This window comes from Triturus cristatus, chromosome 4_1, assembly GCF_964204655.1.
Source record: "Triturus cristatus chromosome 4_1, aTriCri1.1, whole genome shotgun sequence".
In the NCBI taxonomy this organism is placed as follows: domain Eukaryota; kingdom Metazoa; phylum Chordata; class Amphibia; order Caudata; family Salamandridae; genus Triturus; species Triturus cristatus.
The window spans coordinates 811,649,715-811,666,157 of NC_140585.1; the positions used below are offsets into that span (position 1 = coordinate 811,649,715).

At 46.8% G+C, this 16,443-nt stretch overlaps 1 protein-coding gene across 21 annotated transcripts in view; it reads right to left on the minus strand.

Annotated features, from left to right (window-relative positions):
* Positions 1–16,443, minus strand: part of GRIP1 (glutamate receptor interacting protein 1) — a 1,150,044-nt gene that overhangs the window by 446,984 nt on the left and 686,617 nt on the right. For 2 of the 21 annotated variants that reach the window (XM_085653450.1, XM_085653448.1), the window contains exon 1: positions 9,604–9,907. The exons of 17 other annotated variants lie outside the window; for them this stretch is intronic. In XM_085653450.1, coding sequence (XP_085509576.1) covers positions 9,604–9,649 — 46 coding nt within the window. In that variant the 5' untranslated portion in view covers positions 9,650–9,907. Of the gene's footprint in view, positions 1–9,603; positions 9,917–16,443 lie in introns of those variants that run through there. 2 more of the 21 variants (XM_085653455.1, XM_085653459.1) reach the window with 2 other exon arrangements.

Below are 16,443 nucleotides of genomic sequence, written 5' to 3' on the forward strand. Positions count from 1 at the left end.
ATACTTCCTGATAGGATCCGTGTGTAGTCCTCATTTAATTAATATTTCACATGTGTGAATGTAAGTCATTCTGCAAATGACCCTGTCAACTAGACAGCTGTGAGTTGTAGCACATTTGTCAGCGATTACATATTTGCTGAAAAATTTAACTCACCTGATCTAAGCGACGATTTAGTAGTACCCATCTGGTGCACGCCAATCCGTCCTGAGTGACCACGTTGTACACGTCGTTCGGATGCCAAGAGGGTTCAGGCTGGTCTACAACTCATTCCTGCGTTGCTTTTTTTTGCCTCCACCTTTGAGATATGAGCTCATTTCTACGTCTCCAGCCTCTTCCTCAGAATCGGTCAACCTTCTCTGGTGACTCAGGTTTGTGATCTCCACTTGACTCCAGCGCTCCTTGCTCGCCTGGGGACCGCAGTCCTTTCTAAGAATACTGCAGTGTTGTTGCCGGTGCTGTATCCAAGCATTGATTGAGTGCAGCGATGGTGATTCAAGTACTGCTGGCGCCAGTACTTCGAGGATCCTCTAAATGATCGCCTAATAAAATAGCCATTCGATTAACTTAATGCACTTAGAACTGAGCCAGGCATGGACGCCGCAAATTGTACGGCTAGGCATCGAGCTGCATCTGTGAGACCTCTAAAGGGCCTCGTTAATGGGCTGGATTCATATCCCAACTCATCAAGCAGCAGAAGAAGATTGCAAAATGTATTAGTCAACTAATTCATTCAGTAAATTTCTGAACCTATTGTTAAACATTGTTGAAGGAGCATCACTTGTAGAATTATGGACGGCAATTCGTAGGAAATGGACAGGGGCGTAAAGCAGGCCGCTTTCGACCCAAGGCTATGAGTATCCGTAAGGTATGGTAGTCTCAGGGGCCCCTTGCCACGTTCTGCAGGGGCCCCAATATATGCATTGTTAAACCACTGGAAATGGGTGCTATCCCGCCATCTCTCAGTCGTAGCAGATGAAGTGTTTATTCGTGCAGGTGTCGTATATAGGAGATCTTGCAGCTCTGCGGCTGCTTCAAGGCACTCAAGATGGTGTGAACATGCAGAGAAGAAGAACAGAGGAGGGGAATCCAGACAGTCACAGTTAACAGAGTGGCATCACCCAGCCATGGGGGGTCTATTGCTGGTGATCCAAAGGTATGCTCCTTGGGGTACTAAGAAGTATGGTCAGAGAGGGTAACAGCAGTGAAGCCCCGCCAGTTCCCTACCCCTTGCGGCATAGTGAGGCACTCTACAACCCGCCTCTACCGTGACCGGCGACATCAAGGGTTCAATACGATAATCAACTGCGTTCGTGTTTTGGTAGCATTGATTTTTTATTACGTCACTAGCAAAGCCAGGCCACGTCAGCAGATTACGAAAAACACATCTGAGTCTATTTGTAATTTCCTCTCTTTGTCCTTCTCCCGCCGTCCCAGCAGCAAACAGGAGGTTGTTGAGAGGCCAAGGATGGGATAATGATCGCACACGGTGACGTCATCAAGGGGGAAAACGGGTGCCTAAAGTCACTGGTACTCGAGTGTGCAAATACGCTGGGGTGCTGCTTATGTCCTACTCTGTGCCCGCACCGCCTCTGGCAGCATCGGAGACCAAGCAGACTTTACCACGACAGAAGGCTGCTATTTACAAGTTAGCCTCAAGCAGAAAGAACAACTTAAACGGGTGAAACGAGGGGGGCAGTCAGCATTATGATCACTTCTAGGCGTGTCTGCTTTTTGGGGCAGATTAAGGCACGAAGGTACTTTGCCGGGGGCGGCACGGTTTGTTCAAATTTAAAATTAGGGCTCAACCCCAGAGTTCCTGGTTCCAAAGTCTGTGATGTGGCCACTTGCTCGCACATACTCCCATTGGTGGAAGAGGTAAAAACAATCACACGTAAAGAATATGTCGCTATTTCTATACAGACCGGGAAATGCATTTCAAAAGCCACCCTACAGCAGCCTACCTCCGTAACAGTGGAAACCACTCGACGTGGCATCACTTCAGTACTGGGCACATCGAGAACCGAGCCATGCGCCACCGTCCCACGCATCCGCAGAACCACTGCTGGAGGAAGGTCCTTCTCCTACCTGCCCGCCAAGACCTGGAACTCCCTCCCGGCCGACCTGCGCCTGACCCAAGACCACCTCTCCTTCAGGAAGAAGCTCAAGACCTGGCTGTTCGAGCAGTAGCGGCACCCCCCCCCCCCCCCCCCCAAGCGCCTCGAGACCCTACGGGTAGGTAGTGCGCTCTATAAATTTCTTTGATTGATTGATTGATTGATTTGAGCAAAGTGGGAATTAAGTCACGAAGATGTTAATGTTTTTCTCATTTTGCGCCCTGTGAGTGGGGGAACATTCTGCCTGTAAATGAGAACGAGATATTTCTGAGCAAACATCCAGGGAGCACCCAAACTTTCAACAGGGTCAATGAATATCTGTGAGATGTGGGAGACTCGGGCCCCCATCACATTCTGCAGGGGTGGGGGCCGTTCCATTACACCACTGGTGCCAACATTGCCAACTCATAATTTCTGCCGATGATAAATAAATGCCAATACATTGGATTAAGAAATGAGCTACTTTTAAGTACAGTTCAGTTTGAAGCACACACCACAGAAAGACTCGTGTTGCTGTTCTGCAGCATTTGACATCACAGACCCAGGGCAAGAATGAAGGCAGGTGCCAGGTGGGAACATTTAGAATGTAATAATTCAGACACATCTCTCGCAGGTGCAGGGGACCAGTCAGTATCCACCCAGGTACAAGGTCGGGGAGGATCAAAGCCATCAGCAGGGCAGGGATTGGTGGTGCTTCTTTTTCTGAGGGAAAGAGGAAACCATCTTCCTGCAGGCAGTTCAGCATCATGCCAAGTGCCCACACTGAGGAGGGTTTTGCAAAAGGGTGCTAGACACCTTTTTCAGAGATTTTCTGATTGGCACCTGGAGGAAGCCGCATTTATGAGTGGATTCGTTTGGAGTGGCCTAAGGCAGAATTGAGGGCTTTTTTAGATCAGGCCTAGAAGCCTAGGTCTGACCCCTGAATGAACAGCTCTGCAGTGGGTTCTGAGTTAAAACACTCGTCGATTCGAACCGCAGTAGCCTTTTTTGTTTCAAATCGTGTAATTCCGCTCTTTGACGCACGCACACCACGTGACACACACATTAGCATATCCTGCCATCAAGCATATGGACTCATTTTTTAAGAAGTGTTTTTTTTCCTTTTACGGGCCTGGGGCAACTTGCTCTTTAAAAATGCTTCTCGACTGAATGAGCAAAGAGATGCTGAAAGTAATTATTCACATTACGACAGTGCACCGCCAAACTGCAACGGGATGTTAACTTTATGTTGCACTAAATTATTGTCATCATTAAGTATCTATACCACGACGCGGAGGTGCTTAGAAAATAACAGTTATAAAAACAGTGTAATAATATGGATTTTGTAATGTAGTGCCTCAGCCACTGAAGTCTGTCTGGATAGACGCAAAATAAAAAATAATATTTATTTTCTATTATTTGGATAATTTATTATTTAAAATGCCCGAGTATGCCCTTGACTAGATATACATTTGCTAAAACTATTTATCAAACACTTAATGTGTGAAAATGTTTCTGGCACATGAAAGTGATACCACGATATGACATTTTCTTGCTTATTGAAATCCTCCCAACTGCTGTGTCTGTCAGCCCAGGAAATAAAACCCAACCCCTGTTGGGACTGGGCTCGAGTGCATGGATTTCTGGCTGCCCCGACCGATTCAACGTCCCATGTCACCCAAAATAAAACTATACGACGAGACATGTCGGCCTTGCTGCAAAATCCATTTCAATTCCAAGAAAGGCCCATGGGAGACGCGACGCGTTTCTACCCAGATCGGATCTTGATCACATGTGATCACTGATGCAGCTCCTATTTTGGGTGACATGGCACTTAGAAAATATATATATATATATCACAGTTAAACCTTCTTTTTTTAGTGTTCCTCAGTGGTTTCCAAGCTTGCATTTCACAGAAGAGAGGTTTGTGAATGAATTATTTCCCATAATTCACAGTGATGAATTAATGTACAGGATATTTAGCTTCCCTAAACACATCAAACAGTTCAACAGCACACTCGTCTTTCTTTCAGTGCTAGTAAAGACGCGGTCAATGACAGATCTGCTCTTAGAACATTAAGCAACACACCTGACAAGTTCACCTGTGCAGACCCACCCTTGATGCAAGCATCTACCGATGAACCCTCACCAGCGCGTGAACACATACACTGCAAATGCACAACCCAATCCGTAAGAGGTTAGTACCATATTGCACTTTATTTCCTCTATTTATATTTTTTGTTAAATCTACCTTGTAGTATCCATGTACTACACAAAACACATTTTAGAATGCATTTTTTTAGTTTCCTTAAAATACACTTTGCATTCCAACTTGATTTGTTGCATAAAACACATTATAAAAGATTACCAGATTATCCACAAAAAAACCACACATTTCCTAAAATGTTGACAGTCATATCGGCAGTTCCAAGCAAACAACGAATACTAAACGTATGACACTTAAATGCAGTAATACTAAAATCAATTAATAAATCATGAAATATAAATAATACATGACAAGTAAAGTGTAGTATGGTCTTATATTCCCATCTCAGGGTTGAGGTGATATTTACCAACCACTCGGCCTTCAGTCTTGTGGTTTGTAAATATCACCAGAACCCTTTGATGATAATACAGTCTCATATCACACAGTTACCCGTTATGTATTCTACACCCTACACACACACACATATATATATATATACACACACATATATATATATATATACACACACACACACACACACACATATGTTTGTATATATCTCTTAAATTATCTGCACTGCCACAGATCCAGAGTTACTCTCCAAGTTGCTGATCTCTGCATCACACTAAGTGCACACTTTCCACATCCTCTGTGTCAAAACTAACTTCCAGCACCCTGAAGCAGACTTTGGATAATCTAGGTGCTATAGATATAACCTAGATTAAACATAAAAACCGGTGACAGTTTTTCCTTTATCGCAGCTGCCCGCCTTCCTACACATCCAGGTACCAGGTGTAACCTACAAATAACATTTATCTTTAATTTCCAGACCTTTGTGAGGGCAAAATGTTATATTTGAAAAGTTCTGACCTAGAGCCTGTCTGCCCCCATGCTGAGGTCCAGGTTTCATGTGTGTTGCAGAGGAGGCCCCGCCTAGTAAAGCGCTTCAGCGGATTCCATTGGATCACATGGAACCCAGAGGGACAGACTATCTCCCAATGGGTGCTCACGCAGGAAGTACAACCTCCTAGCAGGGCAGTGAGCGGACTCTTGTTTGGAGAATTTGGAGTTTCAGTATGAGGTAAACTGAGTGTTTCGAGTGCAATAACCTGGGTAACCACATTAAGGCAGCTGCAGACAGATGGGGCAGTGGAAATGATCATATTTTGGACACATCACCCGGTAGGGGGTGGGAGAATTGTAATGCTCTGAAATGTGCTATATCTAGAGGCCAGTACATACATAGCAGGCGGAGTAGGTGGGAAAAGAGAAGCGGATAGCCGGAGGGGCGTTAATTAAGCAACCCAGAGGCTGTGCTCTCTATAACTAACTTGCTGCATTGCAACCTCAGTGACTTTAACCAGGAGAATAAGGAAATCTTTACATTTTACCTAACTTAAAATCTGCGTCTTTGTGCCCCTTATCAGTCATTGCTAACGTGTGCTTTGCATTCGCAGGATTACAGAAAAGATTGTTGAATAAAATATCATCATCATATTAACCTTTATTTTGGTCCACGGACCATAAAAGAACAGTAAAAAGAGAACCACAATATATAAAAACAGGTTTAAGATACTAAAAACCCAATAAGACTATATAAAATTGATACTATACATGTATATAAAAAAGACTCAACTGACATTCAGTTCATTTTTCAAATCCTAAAAAAACCTTACAGGCCCGCCACTAAGAGAATAAAAAACATGATACAGCATATACAATTGGTGTCTGGGTGTTATATTTCAGAAGTCTAAAATCTACTTCACAGTGTCTTGTACCTAAATTCTTGCACAGTTGAATCAAGCATTTTTGCCTTATTTTCCTGTACCCCGGGCATATAATATACTAGAGAGACATTCAGGATGAAGGGTCACGTGACATCCCTCGCTCCTACGTCAGAGGGTCGAACAGCGTGTGTTTTCACTTACGCTGGAAATGTGATGCTCTTCTAATGCCCCTGCTGGATGCACGCAGAGGCGGGAGTGGGTGCACATTCCATTGGTTTATTTATTTAAAGTGTTTTTATGTAGCGCAAACTTTACCCGAAGGTGTCAGAGCGCTTTACAAAAGGACCAGTTACATTACATTAGGACTTCAGAGTACACGAGTTACATAAAAGATACAAACCGAAAAACTCTAAATTCACACAAGAATGGTGGTAAGTACTTAAGTCCACTACTGACACTGGTGGTTAGAGTTACATATATACAAGTTGCAGATTCGATGGAGGTAACCATTTTAATAAAAGTTGAAGCGGTAAGGGTTGGACAAATATACAAATTTACAAAGCATGATCTTCTCGCCATTGCTGGGATGGGGGCCTCCTCACCCTCCCCGTATCTGGCGAGTCACGAGATTGAGGGAAACAAGAGGTGGCCTTCCTTGAGTCAACAGTCAGCAGGCAGGAAGGAATGGAGGACTCCTCAGCGGTCATGCATCTGGTGAGGTGTACTCTTGGAGGGGGGGCGGGACGGCTGCTGACATCTGGGCTAGCACATTGGTCAAAATTCCTCTCCATAATCTGCAGCAACAAAGGGCAAGAGGTGGATTTGTATCAAATGCCATTAGGAGTGTTTGCTGGAGCACGTGACCAGTCTGCAGACCGCCCTTTCTTTGGAAGGGCGCCCGTGGCGCGCGCTCGGACTTCAGAGTGAAGTCCGTCCATTCCCCGCCCGCCTGCAGCTGCAGTGGCGGGCACGAGGAGGGATGCGCATTGGCGAGTGTCCAGGCTGGCCAACTCCAAGCCATTAGGGCGATTTAATCTATACAAATACAGCAACGCGGAGGTCACGAAGCAGCACGTCACTGCAGTTCCTCCTCCTTAACCCAGAGGTAGAGAAGTACTCTGCAGTACACGAGAACACGCAGTGCCCAGGAAAACATTACGAAAGAGGGGTGCGTCGGGTCCCCGAGATAACCAATCACTCGTATGCATGTTTATCTCACCAAGGGGACCGACTGAAAATCAGCATTTACTGCGTACACATTACATATGTTCTCAAAACAAGCCTGCACTCTTAACAGGCATTGACAGAGCCAATAGTTCTCGCCTCGCTCTGTAACATGGCTGAAAGAAAAGGGGGGGGGGGGGGGGGGAAGGAGGCTCCGGTCAGCGTTACGTGTGCACAGATGAGTAACAACTACCCCCAGACAGGGTTACAACACTACCTACAGCAACTGAAAAGACATTGAACCCAAATATACTTCATTTCAAACATATTTTACAATTAGAAAAACCAAACCCTCATTTACAGCAACAAAATCATACAACTGCACAAGATTTGAGGCAATTTAGCTTCCGTCAATGATGCGACTCAAGTTTTCCACATTTTAGCGCGTATCAAGCACATGCTTGGCTCACCAGACCATGCTAAACGAACAGGAAAAGGCATAACCAAATCCAGTAGTCGCCAATTAAACGAGAAACCGTAATAGTGCCTTGTTTTAGAAGGTGGACTTCCCTACTGCAGTAAAAAGGGCTAGAGCCAGCCCCATTCACTTGCAACCCACAGCAGGCCCAGGCGATCCAGGGAGCTTTCAGCTGCACAAGGCGCATGGAAAGCTTCAACAACGCACTCAGACACATCCTCTTCTGGGCCTGCAGCAGGCGGGCTTCTCAATCCAGTCGCAAGCGTGGAATTTGTGCTTGCAGCAGCGTTCAAAGAGTTAAGGGAGTCTGACGTATACCGCTGGTGATGATGGTGGTGGTGATGTTGTTGTCAGGCCCTCTGGTTCTAGTGGACTTGTCCATGGCTTTTGACACCAACCATCATAAACAGCCAACTGCCACTTAACATCTTTTGGCAAGGCCGTATAACCATAGTTGATATTAAGGATTCCCGGTGTCCCCCCTAAGATCGACCTTCACAGTTCCCGGGGGTCGTCAGTGTCGCTGTTATCCTCCAGCACGTATCTTCTGCACTCTGGAGAGCCTTATGAAGTCCTGTGGTATTTCTTTTTACAATAACGGGCACAAGAACTCCGCTGAGACTGCTGCCCAACTGGCACAGTGACTGGAACTGTATTTATATAGCGCTTTTCGGTGAGTAGCACGCTACTCTGGAACCCAAAAAGGATTAGTGGTGAATTAGTGTGTAGAAAAAGGGGTTCATTTGAGGGGTGGGCATACAAGTTTGTAAGTTGATTTCACAGCCTTCCCCACTTGCCTACTTGCCATTTAAAATTGGATGCATATTAAGTTTTTAAGTTAAATACTTCATCCGTGACTTCTGGCTACAGGGCCTGGCTTGCTCCTAAACATTGCATACATTAGTGAAATGTTTGTGAGTATTAAGATTGTGAGCTGTGTCTTGATGGTCTGATCTCCACTGGAGTAAGAATGGCGGTTACCACCTAGAATCATTCCCTAGCATACTCCCAGAGAGTACACGACAGCCTAGTAAAAACACACCCATGGATGGATTATCCACATAGTTCATACTTAAGGTTTCATGGATACACATTGTGAAGACTACGGAATGCGGCCACCAAGACCCAGAAAAAAATCGAAATTGTTTTCAGCATTACCCCAGTGTTCATTTCTTGCCGCTGGCTGGTAAGTCGTAAAAGGGTGCAACTGAACACTGGTGTACTGTACATAATGCAATCTGAAAGGCAGGTCCACGTCATACTAATTCCACGCTCCACACCTATGAGTCTGCTAGACCGCTCCATTACTGTAGCTCAAGGTGTCTTAAAAATAATGCGCTTCGGAGATGCTCACTGCCTGGGCATTCTACTTCTGGAATCCTCTTCTCTAGACACTCGAGTATTGAAATGTGCCAGTGTCTAGAGAGGAGGATTCCAGAAGTACAATCATCTCACCTTCATCAAGATGGTAAAGACCCTTTTGTTCAAGTAAATGCCACTGCAGATCAACCACAGTGCCCAGAGACCAGGCATGGGGTATTAGTGTGATCTAATTTCAAACAGTAGTGTTACATAGCGTAGGAAAACATATCGTAACTAAGCAACAAAGCACAGCACAACAGCACGCCAAAGCATAACACGCTTAGTATCACACAGTTTAACATAACATAGTAAAGCATAGCATGCTGAAAAGGTGGACATGCTTAAACGATGCCATGGTCGTATTTCACCCAGTGCCAGTATGATCACTCAAACACCTGCGTCTACTGCAGAGGTGAGTGAATAAAAACACTTTATAGACTGCACCAAACCTAGGTGGAATCTGAAATGTGTAGGTTTTAACTCAGACAGGTATTCACCCACAGCCCCCTCCCACTGCCCAACAATAACACCATCATCTCAGGCTAAAGACAGCTCTCCTTTTTGTAACTCACCCAGTTCCAGGTGGAAATCTTGACTTAATCCACAGAGAAGTGCCATTCCTGTGCTCCACCTGCAGACCTTTCGCTACTCTTTCTTGCTGATGGTCACATCCCCCCTTCCATGTTCTAGCTCACAGTACCGCTCTCCGCACAGGCATGACGTCTACTGCAGCCTTTCATCAATCCTTGGTCTGTATCATCAAGAACGAGGAAGTCCATAGCGTATCTCTTTATCCCAGAGATCCTTCTGTCTAATCCAATCCCCATCCAGTCCCCTGGACCCGCGTGAGCGCCATGGCGCTTCGTGCCTTACTGTGAGGCTGTCGCAGGCTTCGAGCAGGAGAAACGAGTCAAATTTAGCTGCTGGCCTCAGCACGAAGACACTTGGCAGCAGTTACTCTTTCATAGCTGCATTCAGATGTCTCCTCCCTCCATGCAGCTTTTAATAAATTAATTCATGCCACTGGGCCAAAGTTGGCGAGTATAGTGTGGCAGTCAGCTCTGTGGTATGGCTGGCATTTGACATGGAACCCTATGCATGTGAATGCCGCTGCCGCATGTGCGCCTGCGAGAGCTCCATGTAATAACCCCGCGCTGCATTCTCAAGCGGGCCAAGTACAGCTTCTTCATGTAATGCAAATTGATTTTTCTGTGGTCAATCAATCAATCAATCAGTGACACTTGTAAAGCGCGCTACATACCCGTAGGGTCTCAAGGCGCTGGGGGGGGGGAGGGGGGGTGCCGCTACTGCTCGAACAGCCAGGTCTTCAGCTTCTTCCTGAAGGAGAGGTGGTCTTGGGTCAGGCGCAGGTCGGTCGGGAGGGAGTTCCAGGTCTTGGCGGCCAGGTAGGAGAAGGACCTTCCTCCTGTAGTCGCTCTTCGGATGCGGGGGACGGCGGCGAGGGCGTGGTTGGCTGATCGGAGGTGGCGTTTGGGAGCGTGGAAGTTGACTCGGCTGTTGAGGTAGCTCGGGCCTTGGTCGTGTAGGGCTTTGTGTGCGTGGGTGAGGAGGCGGAAGGTGATTCTTTTGTTGACGGGGAGCCAGTGAAGGTCTCTCAGATGTCCGGAGATGTGGCTGGTTCGTGGGATGTCGAGGATGAGTCTGGCTGAGGCGTTCTGGATCCGCTGGAGTCTCTTCTGGAGCTTGGCGGTGGTACCGGCGTAGAGGGCGTTGCCGTAGTCCAGTCGGCTGGTGACGAGGGCCTGGGTGACGGTCTTCCTGGTCTCGGTGGGGATCCACCAGAAGATCTTCCGTAGCATGCGTAGGATGTTGAAGCACGCCGAGGAGACGTTGTTGACTTGCCTGGTCATGGAGAGGGAGGAGTCCAGGAGGAAGCCCAGGTTGCGTGCATGGTCTGTCGGTTTGGGTGCGGTGCCCAGGGCGGGAGGCCACCAGGAGTCGTCCCAGGCGGAGGGTGAGGAGCCCAGGATGAGGACCTCCGTCTTGTCCGAGTTCAGTTTCAGGCGGCTGGTCGTCATCCACTCGGCTACCTCTTTCATCCCTTCGTGCAGGTTGGATTTGGCGGCGGCGGGGTCGTTGGTCAGGGAGAGGATCAGTTGGGTGTCGTCGGCGTAGGAGATTATGCTGAGGTTGTGTTTGCGTACGATGGCCGCGAGGGGGCTCATGTAGACGTTGAAGAGGGTGGGGCTCAGAGATGATCCTTGAGGGACGCCGCAGGTGACTTCGGAGGCCTCTGACTTGTACGGTGGTAGGCGGACTCTCTGTGTTCTTCCGTCGAGGAAGGAGATGATCCAGTCCAGCGCCTTGTCCTGGATTCCGATGTTGCTGAGGCGCCGTACTAGGGTGCGGTGGCAGACCGTGTCGAATGCCGCAGAGAGGTCTAGGAGGATGAGGGCCGCTGTTTCTCCATTGTCCATCAGGGCTCGGATGTCATCGGTGGCGGCGATGAGGGCGGTCTCGGTGCTGTGATTGGCTCGGAAGCCGGACTGTGAGGGGTCGAGGGATCCGTTTGTCTCGAGGAAGGCGGCCATCTGCTTGTTGACGGTCTTCTCGATGACTTTGGCTGGAAACGGGAGGAGCGAGATGGGGCGGTAATTCTTGAGGTCGGTGGGGTCCGCTGTAGGTTTCTTTAGTAGGGCGCTGAGTTCGGCGTGCTTCCAGCTCTCAGGGAAGATGGTGGTGTCGAAGGAAGTGTTGATGATGTCTCGCAGGTGGGGTGCGATGACAGCGTCGGCCTTGTTGAAGACGTGGTGAGGGCAGGGGTCGGTCGGTGATCCGGAGTGGATGGAGTTCATCGTGCGGATGGTGTCTTCGGTGCTGATCGGGGTCCAGGCGTGGAGGGTGGTGGTGGGGGGTGGTTGTTCGGTCATGGTGTGCGTTGGTTGGTTGTTGAAGCTGTTATGTATGTCCGCGATCTTGTTGTGGAAGTATGAAGCGAGGGAGTTGCAGAGGTCTTGCGATGGGGTGATGTCGTTGTTTCCTGCACTGGGGTTGGAAAGCTCTTTCACGATGTTGAAGAGTTCCTTGCAGTTGTGTGCGTTGTTGTCCAACCGGTCTTTGAATGCTGTTTTCTTGGCGGCGCGGATCAGCTGGTGGTGTTTCCGGGTGGCAAGTTTGAAGGAGGTCCTGTTGTCTGGTGTCGGTTCCCTTCTCCAGACTTTCTCGAGGGCTCGGCAGTTCTTCTTGGAGCTCTTGAGTTCGTCGGTGAACCATGGGGCCTTCTTGCTGCCGGGTCTGCTAGGCGGGGTCCTCAGTGGGGCGAGTTCGTCCGCACAGTGGCTGATCCACTTCGTGAGGTTGTCGGTGGCTTGGCTGGGGTTCGCTGAGCTGGCAGGAGGGTGCTGGTTCAGGGAGGTGGCGAGCTGGTCTGCTGTGATCTTGTTCCAGCTTCTGCGGGCTGCCTGTTGCTGGTGTTGGTGGGTCGTCGTTCTCTTGAAGGTGAAGTGGACGCAGCTGTGGTCCGTCCATTGAAGCTCTGTGGCGTGGCTGAAGTCTATGTCTGTGCTGGATGAGAAGACTGCGTCGAGTGTGTGTCCGGCGAGGTGGGTGGGGGTGGACACCAGTTGCTTGAGTCCCAGGTTGGCGAGGTTGTCGAGCAGGGTGCTGGTGTTGCGGTCGTTGTTGTTCTCCAGATGGAAGTTGAGGTCTCCCAGGAGGATGTAGTCGGCGGAGGGGAGGGCATGCGGGCTGACGAAGTCGGCGATGTCCTCGCTGAATTGTGTGCGTGGTCTATTTACTCAATGTTAGAATCTGCATTTCTATTTTAAATGACATTCTTACAGAATGTGTTACAGTTCTTGAAATGGATGCTCATGCGATGTCCAACCATTTCAAGTTTAAAACATGTTTTGTACTAAACCACAATTTTTAAAATGTAAACACTAATATTGTACACAAGTACCATAATAATGGAGCTGTGAATGAAGGTCTGTGTGTCACATACACCTTCATTGCTCAAGAGTAACTTGCCAACATAATACATACTCACCCGTACTCAGGGTCGGATTGCTATCGCGGGCACTCGGGCAATGCCCGAGGGGCCGATGTCCAGTTCCAGCTGTGGGCTGCTTTTTTGAGCAGTCTAGGGGGCCGATTTGAGTGGTTTCTGTGTTATTGGGGCACCGCCAGCAGCCCAGTGGGGGCCCCAGTGGCTTTTCTGGAGGCAGATGTGCTTCCGTTACCTCCCTGTTATCAACTGGAAGAGGTGTCACTCCCTTTCTCTCACTGGGCCGGCCCATAAATATGCGCCTATTGAGCGGGGGCAGGGGGCTTGAGCATAAGTGGCCTCACTTGTTTTCAGGTGTGTTTCACCAGTGTAAACTAATCAGTGTATTTTTTATTTACACCCCCTTTTTTTTTTTTTTTAAATCGAATTTCACCAGAGCTGTGTTTTGCGGAAACGCAATATGCAAATGTGGGCCACTTTTCTTAGCGTGCCCGTGCCGATATTTAATCCCAATCCAGCCCTGCCGGTACTGATCTTGGGGTGCGATTGAAAGATCTTGTTAGAAAGGGAAGTTGGAAAGTAATTCTTAGTGTTCAGACTAGGTGACTGCCAGGTTAGCATATGCCACGGCCACTCTAGGAAATGTCCTAGGTGACTCCTTCCTTTCACGCACTACAGTGGCAACTTTCAAACCAGGCATCATGGTTGCCCTCTCTATGTTTTAAGTGGGCAGAAGTGTGTGCACCAACAACCAGGACTACATGAGAAACAAGAGCATTGTATGCTCCAAGCTGTTCTGTGCATGCACAGATGGAATTCGAAATGGTCGACATGCATCAAAATTGGACAATGTCAACGCGTCTTGGCCACTGTGCTTATACTCTCCTCGCTGAGCTTTGGCCAGGCCTTACTGAGCACTCTCACGGGTCCAGCGTGCTGCGTGGACAAATGTTTCAAGTAATAGCAGGATAATAACACTGCACGGCAGATCAGCCTAGTATTTACCTGCTGGTATTTAGGTGAGTTTTTGCTGTTCAGCCATTTTGTTCACATTACATTGCTTACTCGACCAGTGCAGAGTTCCTTTCATTGAAAAAATCTAGTCCTGCTGCGCAAATATGTTGATTGCCTGCTACCAACTGTGACAGCATACAGAGAAGATTCTTGCCTGCTACTGACTGTGACAACATACAGAAAATATTGTTTGACTGCTACCGATTGTGACAGCAAACAGAGAAGATTTTTGTTTGTCTGCTACTGATTGTGACAGTATACTGAGAAGATTCCTGTTTGTCTTTTGACTGTGACAGTATACAGAAAAGATTCTTGTTTGTCTGCTGATAGGAATAGTATGGTTTGTAGGGTTATGAAGAGTATGAGGGTGAAATGATCACCTACGGTAAGATACAGTGTACCGTGGGATGTCAATGTGGTGTTGAAGTTGTTTTTGATTTGGCTGGCAAATAGATATTTGGATTTTGAGAGACTTTCTGGGAAATTGGCAACATAGTTGTGCCTGATTTCATGTAGAAGAGTGTCAGATGTACGAGCTTTGGAGATTAATAACAAGATTTGGCCACCAGATAGAGTGTTTTTTGAGAATTGGAAAAGAACAAAGACAATGTCGGAGACAATTTTCTATCCAAAATTTGAGGAGAGGAAGTTGTGTGTTGTGGATTGTATAAAAGGAAATTAATGGAATTCAGGAAACATGGAGAGAATCAGTTGTTGATAACGTACGTGAAGCCTTATGGAGCGGTAAATTCAGAACTATTGCTAGATAGGTGGAGAACGTAATGAAAGAGTAGCATAGATGTGGAACGTTATAAAGCACATTCTATGAGAGGTGCTGGTGCTAGTAAGATTTTTTTGTGCAGTGGAAGGTTGAAGGAGATTTTGAAAGCAGCAGATTGGTCTAATGTAGGAGTTCTTGCTAAGCACTATTTTAGACCAATTAAACATGTGTAAAATGTGATTCTTAAAGGCATTCAACATGCATAATGGTAGCCTCTCGTCTTAAAATGAAATGGCGATTCTCCAAGCAGAGTGGTATGAGAAATCACGATTTCATTAAAGAAACTGAGGCTAACATTATCCCTCCCTCCTCGCCCTATAGATTTGATGAATGTTATTAAGTAGCATTAAATCTTTTTGGAGATTAGTAAATTATTGAGGTGATTGCATTATGTTTGAAAGTACATTTGATGCGGACAGGTTGATGTTGATGTTGGGTATCTTTTATGATTTCAACAGATTTGTGACGATGGATTTGGAAAATTTGGCAGATAGGAGAGGAGGAAGAAGAGGATGTTCGCAAATTAAAAGAGGAGGAATGTTAAGGACCAGGGTTATTTATGGACCGCTGTGTTCTAATTCTAGTGTTTGAGATGTTTTGAAATTCTTTAAAGGTGCTGCGGAGTGGCAATTAAAGGTTAATATGCATAATGTTAGCCTCCATGTCTTTAATGAAATCTCGATTCTCATACCACTCTGCTTGGAGAATCACCATTCTTGTTTGTCTGCTGATTGTGGTAGCATACAGAGCAGATTCTTGCTTGTCTGCTAATTGTGACAGCACAGAGAGATAATTCCTGTTTGTCTGCTGATTGTAACAGCACAAAAAGAAGATTCTTGTCTGCTGATTGTGATAGCACACAGAGAAGATTCTCGTTTGCCTGCAACTGATTGTGACAGTATACAGAGAAGATTCTTGTTTGTCTGCTGATTGTGATATCACACAGAGAAGATTCTCGTTTGTCTGCTACTGATTGTGACAGTATACAGAGAAGATTCTGGTGTGTCTGCTGATTGTGACAGCAACCATAGAAGATTCTTGTTTGTCTGTCGTTGATTGTGACCGCAACCAGAGAAGATTCTTGTTTGTCTGCTGATTGTGACAGCAACCATAGAAGATTCTTGTTTGTCTGCTCATTGTGACAGCAACCAGAGAAGATTCTTGTTTGTCTGCTGATTGTGACAGCAACCATAGAAGATTCTTGTTTGTCTGTCGTTGATTGTGACCGCAACCAGAGAAGATTCTTGTTTGTCTGCTGATTGTGACAGCAACCATAGAAGATTCTTGTTTGTCTGCTCATTGTGACAGCAACCAGAGAAGATTCTTGTTTGTCTGCTGATTGTGACAGCAACCATAGAAGATTCTTGTTTGTCTGCTCATTGTGACAGCAACCAGAGAAGATTCTTGTTTGTCTGTCGTTGATTGTAACAGCAACCATAGAAGATTCTTGTTTGTCTGCTCATTGTGACAGCAACCAGAGAAGATTCTTGTTTGTCTGCTCATTGTGACAGCAACCAGAGAAGATTCTTGTTTGTCTGCTCATTGTGACAGCAACCATAGAAGATTCTTGTTTGTCTGCTGATTGTGACAGCAACCATAGAAGATTCTTGTTTGTCTGCTGATTGTGACAGCAACCATAGAAGATTCTTG